General features: G+C 38.6%; 1 protein-coding gene across 2 annotated transcripts; it reads right to left on the bottom strand.

Moving 5' to 3' along the window:
• Positions 1-522: 522 nt before the first annotated feature.
• SC5D (sterol-C5-desaturase) lies at positions 523-18,707 on the bottom strand. Of its 2 annotated transcripts, none has more exons than XM_033204116.1 (5): positions 18,586-18,707; positions 9,955-10,174; positions 9,100-9,232; positions 7,123-7,223; positions 523-6,554 (listed from the first exon to the last, which is right to left on the bottom strand). In XM_033204116.1, exons 2-5 carry the CDS (start codon positions 10,162-10,164, stop codon positions 6,099-6,101), a joined length of 900 nt encoding a protein of 299 aa, XP_033060007.1. In that variant the 5' UTR covers positions 10,165-10,174; positions 18,586-18,707; the 3' UTR covers positions 523-6,098. The 2 variants fall into 2 exon arrangements, with proteins under 2 accessions (XP_033060007.1, XP_033060008.1); XM_033204117.1 differs by having other exon boundaries at positions 523-3,820.
• Between the last annotated feature and the right edge of the window lie 1,718 nt (positions 18,708-20,425).

Here is a 20,425-nt window from a genome sequence, read left to right as displayed (position 1 = left end):
ATAAAGTGGTCTGAATAAAAATTAAACTTTTTTTCCTTATCAAAAGACAGTAAAGAAATGAAAAGACAAGCTACACTGGAGTAAATATTGGTAATACATACATCTAACAAAGAATGTGTCAATATTCTTATAATAATACAAAAACAACCTAATTTTTAAAACGGCCAAAGATTTGAACAGATACTTTACAAAAGATATAAAAAGTTTGAAAAAGAAAAAAAAAAAGAAGAAAAGGTGCTTAACATCATTAGTCACAGGAAAATGCAAATTAAGCCACAGTGGGACACTACCTCACATCCACTAGAATGGTTAGAAAAAAGGACTGACAATACTGTTAGTGAACATGTGGGAAAAATGGAATTCTCATCATTGGGAACAGGAGGGTAAAATGGTACAACCACTTTGGAAAATAGTTTCACAGTGTTTTATAAAATTAAACATATACATATATGTCCTTCCCTATGACCCAGCAAATCTAATAGATATTTACCAAAGAGAAATAACATATATCCACACAAAGACTTGTACACAATTGTTTGTAGCAACTTTATTAATAACCCCACACCAGAAATAACACAAATATCCATCAGCAAATACATAAACCAATTGTGGTATATTACAATGAAATACCAGCCAGTAATAAAAACAAAAAGCTACAGACATACACAACAGCATGTATCTCTAAACATGCTAAGCTAAAGAAACTAAACATAAGAGTATATACTGTCTGATTTAATTTATATGAAATTCTAAATCAGGGAAGAAAACTAACCTACCAGTAACAGAAGGTGGATCAGTGGTGACCTAGGGCTGCGGAGAATGACTGCAAAGGGAGAGGAAATTTATTCTGGTAAGAAAATGTTCTTTACTTTGATCGGGGGTGGTGGTTACATGAGTATACACATTCATCAAAGATCACTGAACTCTACAGTAAAAATGGCTACACTTAATTATAGTAAATTATACTTTAAGTTGATCAGAAAGAAAAAACGTCCCAATGAAGGGATAGACAAAAGTCACCACACCAGTGTCTGTCTTAATATTTGAATATTCACTAAATTTCTAGGCTTCTATTTGTTTCATGGCACATGTCAGGGGGCCACGTTTCCATCTAAATAAATGGCTTAATCAGTTAAATTATAAGAGAGGAAGACACTTACATATATATATATATATACATATATTTATTTTTAGAGATAGCGTCTTGCTCTGTCACCCAGCGTGGAGCGCAGTAGTGCAATTATAGCTCATTGCAGTCTAAAAGAGGAAAGATATAACAAAATTATTCAAGAAATGAACAAAAGCCTATGGTATGAATGTTTTCCAACTGAGTGATTAACTTTTGATATGCTATTTTGTGTTTACGTTTGAATCATGAGTTGTCAAGTGTTTAGAAAAATCTGTCAAGTACACAAGTCTGCCTTTTTGGTAGTTGGATCAAAATATTAAATCTCTTATCAAATGTTTAAGAAAATGTGATTAATAAAATATGTAAGTGGTATTAAATGTTCAGGATAACTGGAATTTGCAAATTGTTAAATGGGAATGTAATTTCTCATTTTTATCAAATTTACTGTTCTTATGATGTCTTCACGTTGAACTTAGAGATTTAAAAATGCTATATTTTAAATGTATTTTAATAAAGCAAATATTAAAACAAGTATTTATAAGTATTTTTCTTTCCATACCAAAAGCCTGCTTTGACAGTAAAGCTTGTTGACACATGGTTCAAACACTTCCTGCCTTTTTTGAGAAATTTATTCTGCTTTTCAAGGAAGGTATGTTTCTATTTTATCTGCAAACCTTGTAGATTGGCCTTATGGTTTATAGCAATATAAAAACACACAAAGTGATGTGTTTTTTAAATGAAATCAGGTAACAACACAAAATGTATGTATTTTACCTCTCTTACAAAGATAACTTACAGTAAATAATGTTAACGTGAGTTATACGATTTTTCTCTGTATCCTCTATCTCTACTTCACCTCAATGTCTTTCACCCTCCAATTTTAAAGTGAAAATATCTAGGCTTCTGCCCTCTGCAACTGATTTCTATTGAGGGCCTATTGAGGTATGACAATAATCACTGAATCTAGAAAGAAAAAGCATCAAGCACAATTTACATGAACAACAGCTTCAGATGACATTTAACTGAATGCTTCTAACTTATTTAATCTTATTAGATAGGCAGTGTTTTAATCAATTTACAGATGGAGAAACCAGGATTGTGCAACTTGCAAGTGGCAGAGCCCTGTTTATCTCCGAAGTTCCTGTTCCTCTGAGGTGAAGTTATAGATTAACCTCCCAGGTTTGCCCTTTCTTGATGTAACCAACTAATATCTTTGAGGATCTTTTTTCTTTTACCCAGAGTGCTAAGTGCTGAGTATACAGATTCATTCAACTCTCTAACCAGTTCCTGTATTACTGATTCATCTGTGGTCAAAATCTGGGGTACTGGTGGGTTTTGTTTCCAAACGGTTATGACTTTGACAAAAAAAAAAAAAAAAGTTTATCCTTGATGTAGGGACCATGTTTGATTTCTCATTACTTCCCCTTTTGACCCCTCCAAGGCACTCAGCAAATGTCAGCTAATGAATAAATGAGAAAGAAAACTGTTAGCTAAAAAGACAGCATCAGAAGAGAAATTTGTACCTAGAGCAGTGCTTGGCACCTATCAGGGATTTATTAAACATATATTGAAGAGAATGACATTTCTGCCATTTTATTAATAAATTCAACAAAGTATTTATTGAGCTTTAACCACGTCTTGGGCATTTTTTAAGGATGAGTGGTTTAATACAATGATGATTCAGACACGGTCTCTACTTCCAAGGAATCTGGCATCTAAAATAGATAAGACGCACATAAAAGTAATAGGTGATAGCAGTTAAGTGCTGAAATAAGGCTGTCATTCAAGTGTCATGAATTTGAAGAAGCTGGGAAGATCAGGAATGGAAGTTTCCTCCCCCTTGTCTTAGTCCATTCGTACTGCTTTAACAAAGTATCTTCAACTGGGTCATCTATAAATAACAGAAATGGATTTTCTGACAGCTCTGGAGGCTGGGAAGTCATGCTTAAGCACCAGTGGGTTTGGTGTTAGCTGAGTTCCCGGTTTCTGCTTTCAAGATGGTACCTTGTTGCTGGGTCTTCACGTTAGAAGGGACAGAAGAGCTCAGCAGTTGCCTCACACCGCTTTTCAAATCATTAATTCAGAGCCCTCATGACTTAATCACTTCCTCAAGGCCCCACCTCTACATCCTATCTCACTGGCGAACATATTTCCACACATGAATTTGGGAGGACACATTCCATTCACACCACTGCACCCCTCGAGTTCGTTAGTGTCTTTGAGTATCTTTCTTCATGCTCTCTGTGGCAGTCTCATGGTTTCAAACTTTTCTTCTATCTGGGTTAATCCCAAATATATTTGTTCTCAGTCATCTCCCTATAGTTTCCATCTTTCTCCCAGACCTCCTCTCTACATAAATAACTTGCATACACTGTAAACTCCATGAATCCAAAAACTGAACTTGTGTAATTCTCTTCCAAATCCGTCCCCTACAAGATGGGAGGAAAACATGATACAGGGGAATGAGGAAATTCACTCGGTATTGCAGAGACAGGAAGGAAGACAAAGACTCAGTCTCTGGGTTTCTGAAAGGTCTTGTCGAACCATATCCACCCACTTCTCAACTTCTACCACGAAAGTAGAAAACGTAACCTTGATTTTCACTTTCCGTCTTGTAACTACAAAAGGTTTCCGAGTGACCTGTAGAAGGTAATTTGGGTCCTCACTTCCATGAGTATTCTCTGACTTCCTCTAAGAGAAAATAGGAGAATGTGGCAGTAGTGTATATCAAAATGTTAGGACTACTTAACATAACGCTGCTTTACGAGACCAGAATTTGCGATGGGTGAAAGGGCAGAGGCAAGTTTGATTATTCCTAACACCTATGAGGAAGCTCTGTCTTCCCCACGGGAAGCTGTCCTCTCTTCTCTATTAGCTATACAGGAATAAGAATCTAGAGGAAGCTTTAACATTCATAATTGGAGTTACAGAATTAAAGACACTGAGATGATTAGCATGTGGATAACCTGAAATACTTCATGGCTCCTTCACCATTTCAACGTCAAGAAGAGGGGAATAAACACCACAAACAAGGCAAACAGGCCAGCTGCTCAAGAAAATGGTGCCCCCTTCCTCCCAGGCACACAGCAGGACACACTTTCCAAAATCTCTCTAGGTGGGCCATGTGACTGAGGTCTGTCCCAAGGAACATGGGCAGAAGAGATCTGCACCACTTCCAGGCCTCACCCGTGAACATTTGCCACGCAGACTTTTCCTTCTTTTCCTATGTGCTCCTTCAACAAAGAGGGTTCTATGGACTGAGAGAAAGGCAGAGCCCCAAGAGGAAGGAGCCTGGGTCGCAGAATGACTAGGTGGAAAGCTGTCCACTGACCACAAACATCCGCATGGGACATTATATGAGAGAGAAATAAACCTTGGAATAGTGACTTAACTTCTTTGGGTCCTAGTCTCTGGGCAAAGAGGAAAAGCTCAATAAATATCAGCTGTCATTATATTAGGAAATAAAGTTTACTTCTCCTTAATTTCCTTTTCTTAGGCAAGGTGGAGCACCGGGGGCAAGTGGGATTAGTGAAAAGTATTAAATGACGTTTGCCCATTACAAAATACTAATTGGTACATTTAAATAAGATGACATTGTGACAATAACACATAGATTAAAGACATTTTCTTCTGGATCCCAGACATTAGATTTTATGACCGATTTCTTGCTAAAACACTCAAATCTAGTTAAAATGTGAAATATAAACAGCATGTGGTACCCACTTCTTTCTCCCCGTGACACTGAGTATCTGGGGATGTTCTGGAACACATTTAACAATCCATATCATTTCTGTGGCTTCAGTTTGACAAAATCTGTACAAAGAATACTCTGTGCTGCTCTAATATTTAACTGATACAGTTTAATTACAATGATCAACTTTTATTGATTTTACATAAATAGCTTATAGAATGCCTTTACAAACTATGTTTTTGACATATATTTATGTTACAACACACATTTCCTTATGAAAGTATTTGTCAAATCTTTTTGCAGACGAAGTAGGGAAAAGTGAGGGAGAAGAGGAGGAATAAGATTTTAAAACTAATCGTCAGCAATGGGTATTTGGCAATTATTTCCTTTACAAAAAAATCACAGGTTTGTAACTTTGAAACATCAAAAGTGTAGTCCATCAATTTAATTAAAAAATCAGTAGTGCCTAATATATCATCTGGGCATCAAATTTTTTTAAAAAATATACCCAGATTCACATATTTTTACTCTTATTAAATAATGGTTTTAAATAATAATCACCACCATGTTTAGTTACATAATACCAGATCTGGATTAAATCATGGTGATATCGATATTTTTAAATTCCAATTTATTTATTAATCAGTAAAATGTAACAGTTGACAGTGTGCCCAGAGAATGAGCCTCCTATGTGTAGGAAGACGATAGTCTTATTACACCTGCCATCAATTAGGGCAGTTACATAGCTGCTAAAGTATCCGAATTTTTTTCCACACTGATGTTTTGACTTGAATAAAGTACTACAAGTTATCATTATCAAACCAACATTGAAGAATTAACCGTTCCTGAAACAAGAAACAATCTTTATATTAGTATTTCTTGGTTACGGTGCTTAGTCTTGGTATTAAAGCACGATGATTCTTAATAAAAATGAGTGGATTAAGGCAAATGCATATAGCCTAGTCCCCTCAATAATTTATTCTCTATCTTATTTCTAATTGTTGTTGAGGCTACACAAACTACAGATCTGCTGCTAGAAAGATACAAATGAACAACATCTGGCATTTTAAGCACAAGATTAAAATCCTGATGTTCACAGCATCTTCTCCTGGACTGCCACTATGATCATTCCTCAGCAGTGCCCACAATGCTGATTTCCAAATGATACCATTTGCTTACTATGTATCTTGGCTGTATGGAGATTATTTTTTCCTTATTAAAAAAAAGAAATATGGTATTTCCTTCTTTGTCCTTACTTAGGAATAACTGGGCAATAATCTATTCAGTCTTTGTAAACTCTCCATTGAATAATTTTTCATTCTTACAACCATTCCCTGCATGGCTGCTGTACTTTCCCTCTGTCATCTCCTTCACATAATTGAGTGGTCCCTTTCCCTCAAAGGAGGAAGGATTTTTGAATGAGCCTCCAATCCTATCCCACAAAGTGAAATATTGTCCGTAATTATAGTCAAAGAACATATGATGGTCTGTATGATGAGCTGAGCCATTAATAAATGGCTGTAAGATTTGGGGGACACGAAAATCACCATCATGAATGGAAATTGTCCAGATATTAACCAAGATGTACAGACTTAAATAAACCACCTTGTGTAACGGAAAGATAAAAGGGTATATATGGTAAGGTAGACTCTGAAGAAAGCCATCAATAGGGTGAAAAGCATGACTTGCAAATGGAGTAGGAATCTTCCAAGTATGGTGAGGTTTATGTAGGCGCTACAGAAGAAAAGGGCACAATTAGCACTGCAAACTTTACCCCATGCAACATTCAACTTAGCTTCTCATACTCATGTTGGAAACGACCTAACTAACATATCCTGTAGAAATCAGCAAAATTATTTATTCTATAAAATGTCCTTCTTTGCCCTAAAACAGTATAATTTTATATGGATTTATGGGTACAAATGCAGTGGTGTTCCATGGATATACTTACTGCATAGTGGTGAAGTCTGGCTTTTAGTGTACCCAGCACCTGAATAATGCACACTGTACCCAACAAGGAGGGTCTCATCCCTCACTCCTCTCCTATCCTCCCACCTTCCGGAGTCCCTAATGTCTATTTCTCTCTAAGTTTATGTGTACCTGTTGCCAGAACAGAAGAACTTTAAGACAGCCCCTTAGACCCATAAAGAATATGAACAAAATGCACTCTGTACCTGTTATGATTATGGCTAGACATTTAATATGGTTAGAGGAAATTCTTGGAAATAGAGAATGGAATTTATAACCATACATTGCTGAAATGTGTAGCCTTTTTTTCTCTTTTCCCCACAAATGACTTTACCTTATACACCAGTCTATGATGAAGGCCTCTGTGAATCCAGTAGATGAACATGTCAGTGAAAAAGAGGAAAGATATGATACTAATGATGAGTTCAAACAATCCTAGAAAAGAAAACGGGAAACAGAAGAATCAAAACTCAGCTCCTAGGATTAGAGTTCACTTTTCACATGTACATCTAAGTGTAAAATGGGATCCTAGACTCAAACACTATAAACGATCTATTTCAGCTAATTCAATATATTATAAACTAATCTCTCCTGGCTTCCTGGAATCTGGTCATTTCCTTATTTCCCTCTTATAAGTACTTGAAACGTTCTACCTAAAATACTTCTTAATTAAACTATGAAGATATTTATGAGACAGGATACTCCTAAGACATCTTTATTATTTAAATCTCTGGGAATCATCACTTCCTTCATATTAATCTTCCTAAAACCCATCTTTACACATTATCTCCCTGCTTAAAATTTACTTCCCACTAAATACTTTAAATTTAGCATTTATTCCGTACTCCAGCCCTTTCAGATCTTTCCCACCTCATCAATCCTGTATTCCTGCTCTAACCGGGCAGGTTTACTCAATATCTTCCCACTATCTTGGAGGTCTTACCTCTGTACCTGTACCTTTCCTCATAGGGGTTCAAGAACCTAAAATGCCCTCTCTCCCTTTATTTTTACTCATAATCATATCCATTTTTCAAAGCCCAGCCAATTCAGTACCCCAGTATATAATTTTTTTGTCCCATCTTCTAAATAATTTTTTTTTTTTTTTTTTGAGACAGAGTCTTGCTCTGTCGCCCAGGCTGGAGTGCAATGGCACAATCTCTGCCTCCTGGGTTCAAGGGATTCCCCTGCCTCACCCTCCCGAGTAGCTGGGACTACAGGTGTGCACCACCACACCCCGCTAATTTTTTGTATTTTAGTACAGATGGGGTTTCACCATGTGGGCCAGGATGGTCTCAAACTCCTGACCTCATGATCTGCCTGCCTCGGCCTCCCAAAGTGCTGGGATTACAGGCTTGAGCCACTGCGCCCAGCAATAACTGACTTCTTACTTAAAGAGCAGGGTGCCAGCAAGCGTGAGTCCAAGTCTCAGATCTACCACCTACTCGTTACTGAAACTCTCTGTACACCTCATTGACTCACCTATAAAAGGAGCACAGTGATAGTATCTGTCTCGTAGAATTGTAGGAAAACAATGCACTGATTCTTGTGAAGAGCTGAGAACTGTCACTGACACATTATCAGCCTTCAATAAATACTATGATTGTTTTTCACATACTAGATCCTAGAAATGTGTCTTGAAAAAGTTTCAAAATTTCACAAAAGTTTAGTCACTACAGGACTATTTATACTATAAAAAAAGGTAACAATCTGAAGGTCTAACAATTAGGTATCATTTACATAACTTATGAATATCCACACAGTACTAATATATTATATAATCTCAAGATTTTTTGACATGAAAATACAACCATGTAAGTTGCTAAGAGAAACAAAATGCAGGGCCCATACCACTATGCACCTCAGGACTTCATTTGTGTAATGTAAACAATGAAGTATACAGGCGCAGAAAAGTGGGTGGTCGTATGCCAGAAGAGTTACAGTTGCTAAGAAGTAGGATAATGGATTTTAAAACTCTGTAGTTTTTAACTTTCAGCAATTATCATAAGCTACTCAAGTTTTTTTTAGAAGGTTGAATTCAATAATTAATAGAAAACAAATGCAAGGACCCATCTGATCACTCCAATCTTCGGCCAGACACAATCTCATCTACAACAGACTTTTAGATTGATGGAAAAACTAAAGAAACGCACATGTGGCAAGACATGAACACATGAAAATAGAACATGAAAAACAATCGAATAATTTGTAATTATTTTAAAAGATAAAAAAAAAAAGGCAGATTTATTTTTTTTTAAGAAAACTAACCTGTGCTTAGACTATTATGTTCCTGACACTTGTGTTATTTACTTACCATATGGTAACTCTCCTAGGTCATCATGTAATTTGCTGTAACCTCTTATCTCCAACACGAACAGTGGAACAGTAAAAATACTTATCACTGGCAATGCCTGGACAGTAAACTTAATCTCTCGACGGACTTGATTCTGAAAGTGAAATTTCCAATACTTAAAATAACAAAATCCATGTTAAACAAAACAAGCGTAAAACTGTTCTGGACTGGATTTTTAAAATCTCTTTTACATGAAGGGGCTTACCTCCAAACTGTTTCTATTAAAATTGTAAAAACTTGAAAATAGGTAGGTAAGAAAATCATTCCTTTTGTACTGAGAAAATGCAGTAAGTATTTTAAATTCTGAAACCTTTTTTCCTTCCTCCAAAATCTGCATTCTAAACTTCTATTTATGGAATAATCGTTTCTTTCCTAATTAACTTCCATCCCCAATCCTCTCTCTATTTTTTCTTTTTGCTGTTCAGTCCTTGGAGTCACCGACAAGTACAAACAACTGAAATTTAAAAATGATTGTAAACAACTTCAAAACTACTGAGTTTGAATCCCCTATCTGGCCAAAAAACAAAACATGGTAAAAAAAAAAATTTCAGTTTGTGAAAATCATATTAAAATAATGACATAAATGTATGCATTTATTTACTCATCAATATCAGCATTAAAATGCTCCAATATGCATCTAACAATATAAGATACTAGACTTACAGTTTTGTTAAAAATGAAAATATCTAACCCATTTGTGGTTGGTCTCCAAAATTTTATTTAATGGTTACATATAATCAGCTCAATCTAAAAATCTCAGAAACATATTGTTATTTTTACTTTAATAGTTAGAAAATAGGTAAAAAAAATTCTTACCTTTAAAAATTGTGGATGTTTCATTAATGCATGATCAAAGACAAAATAATAGCTCAGTGTTGCACAGAAGAAATAAAGGATGTAAGCACCAACATTTGTTACAATCAGAAGACTAATAGTTTGTCGGAAGATGTCATCTTCTGGCCATGTGGCTGGATATACGTATGGTGTAAAAAAATAGTAATCTGCAACACTGAGTACAAGATCCATCACTTAGTCCCTAAAAGATAAGCATGTGCGACAATTAGTTACCATGTCTATATTTTTCCAGGCAAAAATTTTTCAGAAACACTACATCTCAAGTTCCTGATTTAAGAACAATCATATGTAGTACATCTGCTGCTATCAGAATCCCCTACATGCCATCTTTAGAGCCAGAGGGGACCTTAGATGTCATCTCTAGTCCAATTTCTTCATATTATGCATGGGGATACTAAAGTTCAGTTAGAGAAACTGAGGCCAAGGGAAGGTCATCAAGCTGCTAAGCGGCACAAGCCCAGATCCAATTCCATTTCTGTGTCCTTTCCTAGTGCGTCCTATGGCAGCACGGCAAGCAGTAAAGATGGGAATGCAGGGGACTAGGTACTCAGAAAAATAAGTTTCCTCTTTCAGCTACAAGTTTCAGCTGCATCTCTCTCCTTCAAGGACTCATACTTCAGAGATTTTTGCTTCAGCGCTGACATGTAAGATAAATTCCCTAGAAGATTTCCATGCTGCCACCACAACCATAGAATTGGGACTATCTATCTGTTCTTCTGACACTCCCATTGACAGAACAAAGGAAGATGTATTCTTGGTGTTAAGAACTAGAATACATTTATTTCTCTACACGTCTAATCAATATTCCAGATCAGGAGTTGGTAAATTGCAGCCCACGGGCCAAACTCAGAGCCTGCTTTGTAAAAATCTTTATGGAACACAGCTACACCCAGATGTTTACATACTGTCCGTGGCTGCTTTTCTGCTACAAAGGTGGGCTTGTATCACTGCAACAGAGACAGTACAGCCCATTGAACCAAAGGCATTTACTACCCGGCCATTTAGATAGTTTGCCAACTCCTGTTTCAGATGCCTAAACTCTAAAACACATTAGTCAGTTCAGTACATATTTAAGTACATTCTATACTCATGGTCCTGTAACAATACAGTTCGGTGATATTATGGTCAGCTTTTGTGATCTGACTATGGAATCTATCATTTACGATTGACTCACTCATTCCTCATTGCATTGTTCGCACAAGAAGATGTGGTCAGCATCTAAAATACCTCTGTCACTTAGAACTGAAATTTTTGAACAAGAAGCCTATCTGCAAATTGCCTACCCAAATAGATTTCAGGTGTTCAAATGGCCTTTATCTCCTACATACTGGGCCATGTTACTAAACACCAATTTATGAAATAAAATAGCCCATAGGTAAGGAAAATTCTGAAAATACTGATTTACTTCCTTGTAGCCTATTTCCTTCACTAGATTCCCTATGAGATTTCTCCACTAAATTCCCACAGGGATTTAAGAAAGTTTCTTAAAAAATAATACGCATATAGTTCCAAATGAGAAACCGATAGGAAAAGATATACAATACAAAGCCTTGCTTCCATCCACGTCACTGTAAACCACACCGTCATTTCATTTCCACCTGAGTGACCATATCTATTAGTTTCCTGAGAATCCTTACAGTGTTAATGTAAGATGGAACAACAGATTTTTCTCTCCTTCCTTACAAAATGTGGCATACTATATACACTGTGAAGTTTCTTTTTCTTAACTGTATATATATCTTGGAGATCTTTCCATCCCTACATAAAGATCATGCTCCTCCTTTTTTTGTTTTTAATGAAACAGGTTTATTGAGATACAATTCACATACCATAAAATTCACTATTTTAAAGTATGTGATTGACTAGTTTTTTAGCATATTCTCAGAGCTATGCAATCATTACCACTATCGAGTTTCAGAACATTTTCAGCACCCCAAAAAGAAACCCCAACCCTATACTGTTGAGCTTCTTGGATGTGTAAAGTTTTTCATCAAATCTGGTGAGTCTAGGGCCACTTTCTTAAATCTTCTCCTTTTGGGACTCTCATTATGCTTATGTGGAAATGCGTGATGGTATCCCCAAGTCTGTTCATATTTCTCTTCCCAGTTGTTTAATCTCAATTGACCTGGTCTGCACTGTACATCCAGATGGCAAGAAGCAACTAAAAATCACAAAAGAAGTGAAAATGGCCAATTCCTGCCTTAACTGATGACATTACCACGTGACATTCCTTCTCCTGGCTCAGAAGCTCCCCTACTGAGCACCTTGTGACCCACAAAAGAACAACCCCCTTTGACTGTAATTTTCCACTACCTACCGAAATCCTACAAAACTGCCCCACCCCTAACTCCCTTTGCTGACTCTCTTTGTGGACTCAGCCCACCCTCACTCAGGAGATTAAAGCTTTATTGCTCACACAAAGGCTGTCTGGTGGTCGCTTCACATGGACACGTGACACTTAGGTGCATTCAGAAACCTTCCAGCAATTTCCCCATCACCCAAGAAATGCCTAACGGAAGCATCATGCTTCATGTTCAGCATTTCGTCAACATCAGCTTCTCCTGACCTATCTACGGTTTTGGCCATTAAATGTATGGTATAATTTTAAAGACATTATGTATCATCACTTCATTAGTGATAGAAAATCTTTCAAAATATCTACAAGTTCATTTTCAAACCTCATTGTCAGCTAAAAATGTTAAACATTTATTATTGCTGATTTATCATCATTTCAAGCATTAAGTCATTTTGAAAACAGGATCTTTACAACTGAACTCTTAAAAGAAGTTTTGATTCCTAGGCCTCCCTTAACTGTGCAAGCAATATACTTGCTCTTTCCCAGAGTGTAACTATCCTTGGAGAAAAAGATTGTATTCTGGCCGGGCATGGTGGCTCATGACTGTAATACCAGTGCTTTGGGAGGTAGGCTTATTCCTTGAGCCTGAGCAATATAGTGAAATCCCGTCTCTACAAAATATATAAAAATTAGCTGGGCATGGTAGCATAGCCCTGTGGTCCCAGCTACCCTCAGGAGGCTAAGGTGGGAGGATTGCTTAAGGAGTTCAAAGGCTGCAGTGAGCCATGATCGTGCCACTGCACTCCAGCCTGGGCAAAAGAGCAAGACCCAAAGGAAAAGGCTGTATTCTGCTCACAGTGAGGTAAAAGTAAATGATTAAAAACTATAATATACGGTTGAGGAGAATGCATAACAAAGCTGTCTAGAAAGTAAATTTTCAATTGACTCTTGCCTTACTTTTAGGTATTTTTCACCACACTGTTTCCTAAATTTCTGAATTCTTCCTTGTTAATACTAACATGCATCCTTCAGTAGCATGTTCATACATGACAAGCTTCATACATGACAGCTTTTTTCATGATCAACAAAGCAATCAGTGGCCTCTGTTTACTTCCTACTGTGAAATCCACTTAACCAAAACACAGTTAGAACCTTCATTTTTGGTCCTGTGCAATGGCTCCCTAGTTTTCATCAATTCTTAGTCCTTACTACCACTATAAAACATCCGCAATCTGTTTTTCTATTCTTTAAGTCACATGAGGTGGTAGTTCCCACACTGCCACATGACACTCAAAGTAACAAAACAATAAAAAACACCAGAAATACCTGGTAGGGGTGCCAAGACACAATGGCACCTCAGTCAGATGGAGTCAGAATTTATCATCAAATGAGTTCGGGAGCTGAACTTAAAGCAAAAAAGAAGACAACTTTTTGTTTTTTCAGAGCTTTCTAGAATTCCAAATTGTGACTAGGGACTATGGACCTGTGTCCGTTTCTGTGAGCTCAACTGAATTATGTCTAATTCAGTGTTATATAGGTGTTTACTTAACACATATCTAGATATGTGGATAGGTTCCAATTTTTTGCTATTACAAATAATGCTGCAATGACAGGCCCTCATTAGGCAGATTTCTAAAAGCAGAAGAGCTGAGCCAAAGAGTTACACCCTCATAACTTTGGTAAATATTGCTAAATCACTCTCCATAAGGGTTACAACTACTTCACAGTCCTCAAACGATGTAGGACAGTACCTTACCTATTTCTCTACAATCTTACTAGCAGGGGATATCATCAAACTTTCACATATTCATCAGGAAAGAAGGGCTATCTCGGGTACACTTAATTTGCATTTACCTTATTATGAGTAAAGCTGAGCATCATTCAATATATTTAGAATAATTTATACTTTTTTTCCTGTGTTTATCTGTTTTTATCCTTTGCCCATTTTCCCACTGGGTTTTTAGTATCTTTATAAAAAAGTCAAACTCTAGAAGCTCCTTACATATTAGGGAGTTTGGCCCTTTGTTTATGACATGAATTATAAACATTTCCTCACTTTGTCAGGGAAGGAAAAATTTCATTAGCACCAAATGCCAGATATTAACACATACTCCTTATCATACACGCCATGTTAATTCATTCAAATAAGAACTTAAGTGTTAAGCACTGCACTAGGTAATGAGCATATAAACATTAAAAAGACAGTCTAAATCAGTCTTAAAGGTAAGGCAACTACAGACACAATTCTATCAATAGGACACGTCCTGCAATACAGATATATATGCAAATTCTATGAAATCAGAAAAGACAACACAACTACCTCAGCTTATGGTAAAAGGCTTCCTAGTGACTATGATATTAGATTTGGACTTAGAAGGATATCACCAGAAAGAAAAGGTTAGGGATAGCCATTCCAAAGAGAAGTCACAACTGCAAAGCAAGGGAAGAACATGATGCATTCATGGCTCACTCCGTGTGGCTGGTGGGTGTTAGGGTGATGGGGTGGAGCAGAGGGAAAAACATGTTAGGGGATGGACTTGTAAAGGAGATTGGTGTTAGACGACGCATGGCGGGATCTGCTGTCCTGCTGGGGAGTTTGGACTTCCTCTCACACACTATAGGGAGACACTTAAGATTTCTGGGTAGGAAAAAGATACACTCAGACCCATATTTCATAAAAACCATTCCATTAGAAATCTGGAGTACTGGGCCAGATGAGGTGGCTAATGCTTATTCCCAGCGCTTTGGGAGGCTGGGGTAGGAGGACCGCTTGAAGCCAGGAGTTCAAGACCAGCCTGGGCAACACAGCGAGACTCCATCACTATAAAAAAAAGGAAAGAAAAGAAATACGGGTTATCAGTGAGAAGCAGGGAGACTAGTTTGGTTGTTCCTGTGGCAGACTAACCCAGAGAAAATGATAGCCTGACCTCAGGCAGTGGCTGTTAAGACTAGCCAGCAGAGATTTCTCAAGTAAAAACATCCATAGGATTTGGATAACCCACAGATGCTGGGAAGTGAGAGAGAAATCTAGGGCGACTGTGAGACTTTGGCAGGTCTAAGCAGATGGTGATGTCATTGTAATTGAAGTAGGGAATACTGGCAGAGCTAGCAGATGTGGGTAGGGTAGGAATAGGGGGTGGGTAAGGAATGATGGTATGAACGGAAAATAAATCTTGGGACTCCAAAAATCACTAAGAGAAAAGTCAAGCTGGAAACTATGTTAGGCAAACCTGCCTCCCACTTTATTCCTAAATAAGATAGCCACAAGAATAAGAAGCTACATCCCTCCCTCACAATTTGCCCTCAGAAAATTCCTTTGTGGATAAAGAACAGACAGAACTCAAAGTCATCCCTCTGAGGCTCACCTGAGACAAATGCATATCTGATTGCTTCCTCTGCCCTATTGTTTATGTAAAAATGAAGATTCACTGAGCCAGACTAAATTGTGTATTCAGTGGAAGGCTAATCAAGGATTCAAAAGAATGCAACCTTTGTCTCTTATCTACTTCTAAACTGGAAGTCCCCACTATGAGTTGTCCCACCTTACCAGACCCAACCAATGTAGATCTTACACATACTGATTGATGTCTCATGTCTCCCTAAAATGTATCAAAGCAAACTGTATCCCCCAGCACCTTGGGCACATGTTGTCAGGACTTCCGAGGCTGTGTGAGGCTGTGTCACGGGTGCATCCTTAACCTTGGCAAAATAAACTTTCTAAATTGACTGAGACCTGTCTCAGATATCTGGGGTTCACAATGGGTTCAATGTAGATCTTAAAATCTAATTATCTGTGGCTCATCTTATATCTTAGATATAGGCAATAGGCCACATGTAAATACAAACGTGAAGTTCAAAAGCTAGCCTAGTTAGTATACAGGTAGTAGCTGAAGGAATAAGGGTGAAGACTGTCAAGGGAGGTGGTGCAACAGGGACAGGGTACTAAGTAATATCAGAGAACATAAACATTTAATAATTGAAAAGGATATTGCTATATCAGTAAAGGTTGCTAACAGCTGATGAATCAATCTACATGTTTCCTACAGTGCCCTGTAGCCCTAATTCAATACAATACCTAGAATAGTATGGTGCAACCAAAAAGAACACAAACATGTTTGATTGCTGTGAGGTTTAGAGACTAAGTAGTCTTTTGACATTTGACCCGAGTAAAGGTACTCAATAAAATAACACCTGTATGATTATCACTGTTAAGGCAGTCAAAAATGAGTCAAAATTACTTCAATAGAAGATAAAACAGGTGTCACTTGATTTTTGTTTGAAAAATAACTGACAGTAGTTGATAGTAATATTTACTATATACTAGGTAATCTAAATATTTTACGTATATTAACTAATTTAACCCTTTCAAGAAGCCTCAAAACTTAGGTACTAGTATTGTATTATAGATGAAGAAGCTGGGCACAGAAATTTTAAGTAACTTGCATAGGGTCATAAGAGTAAGTAAATGCTGGAGCTAGGATTCAAATACACACAATCTGGTTGCAAAGTACGTGAACTTCTGCCAAGTTCTATTGCCTCTTCACCACTACTTCAAGTCATCAACTCCTGAATTTTTAAAAACTCTCAGTGCTTCTACAAACTCATATAATTTTAAGGGGTTATAAGCCCTGAAGGGGTCCCCAAGGACCCTAAATTGAGTACCACTGCTTCAAACAGAAACTTAAATACGTTGTCCTTGCAGAATTAAAGAAACTTCTTAAAACTCAGTTATAATAACAATATCAGGCTTAGAACAACTCAGTCTACCATTATCTTTTTGCTCTACTTAAAAAGTATAGAAAATAATAGCTAATATTTATTGAGAACCAGGTATTCTTTGTATAACCTCATCTAATCCTTATAACTCAATGAGATAGGTACTTCTATGACCCCCACTTTATAGTTAGGGAAACTGAGGTCAGAGTACTTAAATAACTTGTTCAGTACAAAAAAAACCAGCTGGGATGTACATTCCACAACCTGTTCTCTTTGCTACCGCATTGTGTTATCTCTCAAGATATTTTATATGCAGATGAGGAATTCTGAGAAAATAATAGCTAATATTTACTGAGAACCAGGTGTTATCTTTGTATAACCTCATCTAATCCTTTTAGCTCTATGAGACAGGTACTTCTATCATCCCCTTTATAGATAGGGAAACTGAGGTCAGAGTATTTAAATAACTTGTTCAGTACAAAAAAAACCCAGCTGGGATGTACACTCCACAACCTGCTCTCTTTGCTACCACATTATGTTATCTCTCAAGATGTTTTACATGCAGATGAGGAATTCCGAGTACCACACATGCTAATTAATTACATCACATAACGAATGGAAAAGCACTCTAAATGATCAAGGATCAGTTATTATTTATTAGGTATCAATCATTAGAAACCTTAAAAATGATAGTGATATAAAGACAACTTGCAGAGGGTTTCAGCTAAAAGTACCGAGCTGCCACAAACTTTCCAGTATGGAAACCCTACCTACTGAGGTCTTGTTTTCTTCACTTATACCACCTCGAAATCTACTCTGCTGTAACACGGGGATGGCAGTATATATTATTTTTCCTTCTATGGTGCTAAAGGAATAGATTATTTCCCTTTTCCTTTCAGTCTCCTCAGACCCAGACTGTTGTCCCTTCATCCTAACTACGCCGCAGTAACAGAGGCTTGCACTGCAATGGTCAGGAATTCTGATACCGACCAATTCTTCAGCCTGATTCCTTTGGCCCTTAAAAGAAAAAAACCCTCCAAGAACGAAGGGAAAAGTAAAGCATTCGTGTTCAGCAGCCGGACCAGACTTCCCTTGAGTAAGAGATCTGCAATACCCAACATCAAACACTGCATTTTCTTCAAGCCCGTCCACGGTCGGCTCTTTCACGTCCAGGCCTCCCCATCCGCCCCGCGATCCCTCCCGCCGCGAGCCGAAGGCCCCTCCGCCCGGACTCCCAGGTGGCGCAGCCCTCCACGCCCCGAGGTCCCTCGGCACAGCCCTCGCCGCCAGTCCTCGGGATGCCAGGCTACCTGCCAGCCTCTCCTCTCACTCGGCGCAGGACTCGGTACCGTACCACCACCGCGTTCCTAGCACCCACCCAACGCCTGCCATCCAGAGGGCACTCGCTAACCTCCCGCAGCGCGGAGAAAATCCGAGCTCCGGGCACACCCTCCACCTCGCCCACCCGAGTCCCCGACGCTGAAGTCTTTCCAGCCTTTTTTATTCCATAGCCTCCCGGCCCGGCCCGCTCAAGTGCATTCCGCTTCCTTCCCCGCCCGCCCACCACCCACCGTCCACACCTGGAAGCGGTACGCCGCCTCTCCGCACGCCACTGCTCTGCAGACTGCCCTGGCCGGCGGGCAGCCAGCAAGCTGGCTGGGCGGGGAGGAGCCGAGCCGGCGCCGGGAGACTGGAGCGGCCAACCAATCAGCGACCGGCGCCATAAGCTGATATGACGGCAGATCGCGCGACGTGCTTGCGCGCAGCTCTCCGCGGTCACGTGGGTGCCGCGCGCTCGGCCACGCCCCCTCCGTCCTCTGACTAAGGAGGAGGGCGGGAGCCCCATACGAGTACCTCTGCAGTGGAGAATGGGGTTTCGGGTTTTGAGTTTCTTTGCTTTCTTTTTAAACTAGCTCTGGTGACCGTCATTCATGGTGGTACCAGGCAGGTTTACGGTGTTTATGTAAACATTCCTAGAACGGGTGCCCTGCGTTGAGGAAAATAGACGACACTTCTTTGACGCGAATGTCTGGGACGTTTTCTCCCTCAGGGGAGGGGGCGCAGAAGTTCCCAAACAGGTGCTCAAGGTTTTAAGGCGTAGTCCCCCCGATTTTCTAGCGCTGAATGGCTGGAGGCTCCGCGAACCGGTGTACATAGGGGTCTAAATGGTGGCAAGATGAGGGTACACATGGACAAAAACCTTTTCACAGTACAAGTTGTTGAAAACCAAAGTTACCGCAGATCTAATTGGCTTTGATTTGCTACACGTGAATCGAGCAGCTCCGATTTCCCGAAACGGAGCTGAGCAGAGGAGGCTGGCTTCACAGGCAGAAGAGGACGGAGGAAAGCAGAAATAAGGAACCACAAGATCTGTCGTTTCAGAGTGACTTTCCTTAAACAGAGATTAAAACAGAGGGGACTGACTTGTGATACCAGCTCAGCAACCTCCAAGTGGCAAACTGGGCCACTTTATTACATAAATAATACAAGGAACACATGACAGAAATGAGGGATTTTTAAGGGAAAACAACGTGATTCAATCTGCCTTCAAAAGACTTCTGGTAAACTTCAGATGTACATAGGATACTGGACAAAGTTCAAATGAATTTAAAATACTGTAGGTGGTTTTTTTTTTAAAAAAAGGACTCAGATTAAATAAAAACAATTTTAAATTTTAAAAAGTTTTGAGTGTCTACTTCGTATAACACATCATACTAAACACCAGGAACGGAAAGAGAAGTTAAAATAATGGCAAAGACATGGTTCCCAACCTCAAAGACCTTATGCGCTATGGGAGAAATGGGCGTGTATAAATAACTATGTTGCTTGTTACAAGGAGAGGAAATAAACAATAACTGGTGGTATGGGCTGAGCAGAGACAAAATGGCTATTCTGATGAGGGAAATTAGGGAAGGAACATTGCTTTGCCCAATGAAATGATCTGAATGGACACTTAATTTTCTTGAGCATAGAAGATAAAACATTAAATGAATAAAAGCTCAAAAGTGAAATGTTATAAGCAAACATCAAATATCCTGAATCTCTAGAATTTTATCATTGAATAAGCCTTAGCTATTACAAGTGGTCTTTATTTTTGGTGACTTGGGGATTCCCAAGAAATTTGCAATCACTTCTGGCAACTCAAAGTAGTAATAAGTTAACCTCAAGAGAACAATCTTGTTAAATACACTTAAAATTTATTTTTAAATTTTTTTTAAGTTCTGGGGTACATGTGCAGAATGTGCAGGTTTGTTACATAGGTATACATGTGCCATGGTGGTTTGCTGCACCCTGCACCTACCAACCTGTCATCTAGGTTTTAAGCCCCGCACGCATTAGTTATTCGTCCTAATGCTCTCCCTTCCCTTGCCCTCCACCCGCTGACAGGCCCCAGTGTGTGATGTTTCCCTCCCTGTGGCC

This window comes from Trachypithecus francoisi, unplaced genomic scaffold (genome assembly GCF_009764315.1).
Source record: "Trachypithecus francoisi isolate TF-2019V2 unplaced genomic scaffold, Tfra_2.0 Lachesis_group8, whole genome shotgun sequence".
Taxonomy (NCBI): Eukaryota; Metazoa; Chordata; class Mammalia; order Primates; family Cercopithecidae; genus Trachypithecus; species Trachypithecus francoisi.
This window is presented reverse-complemented; position numbering and strand designations above follow the sequence as displayed.

Excerpts from the sequence above, each read along its gene's own strand:
- SC5D (XM_033204116.1), bottom strand. The coding sequence starts at position 10,164 with ATGGATCTTGTACTCAGTGTTGCAGATTACTATTTTTTTACACCATAC. Across the intron at positions 7,224-9,099 it reads CCTAGGAGAGTTACCATATG|GATTGTTTGAACTCATCATT; the intron begins GTAAGTAAATAA and ends TTTCTTTTCTAG. Across the intron at positions 6,555-7,122 it reads ATCATAGACTGGTGTATAAG|CGCCTACATAAACCTCACCA; the intron begins GTAAAGTCATTT and ends TTTCTTCTGTAG.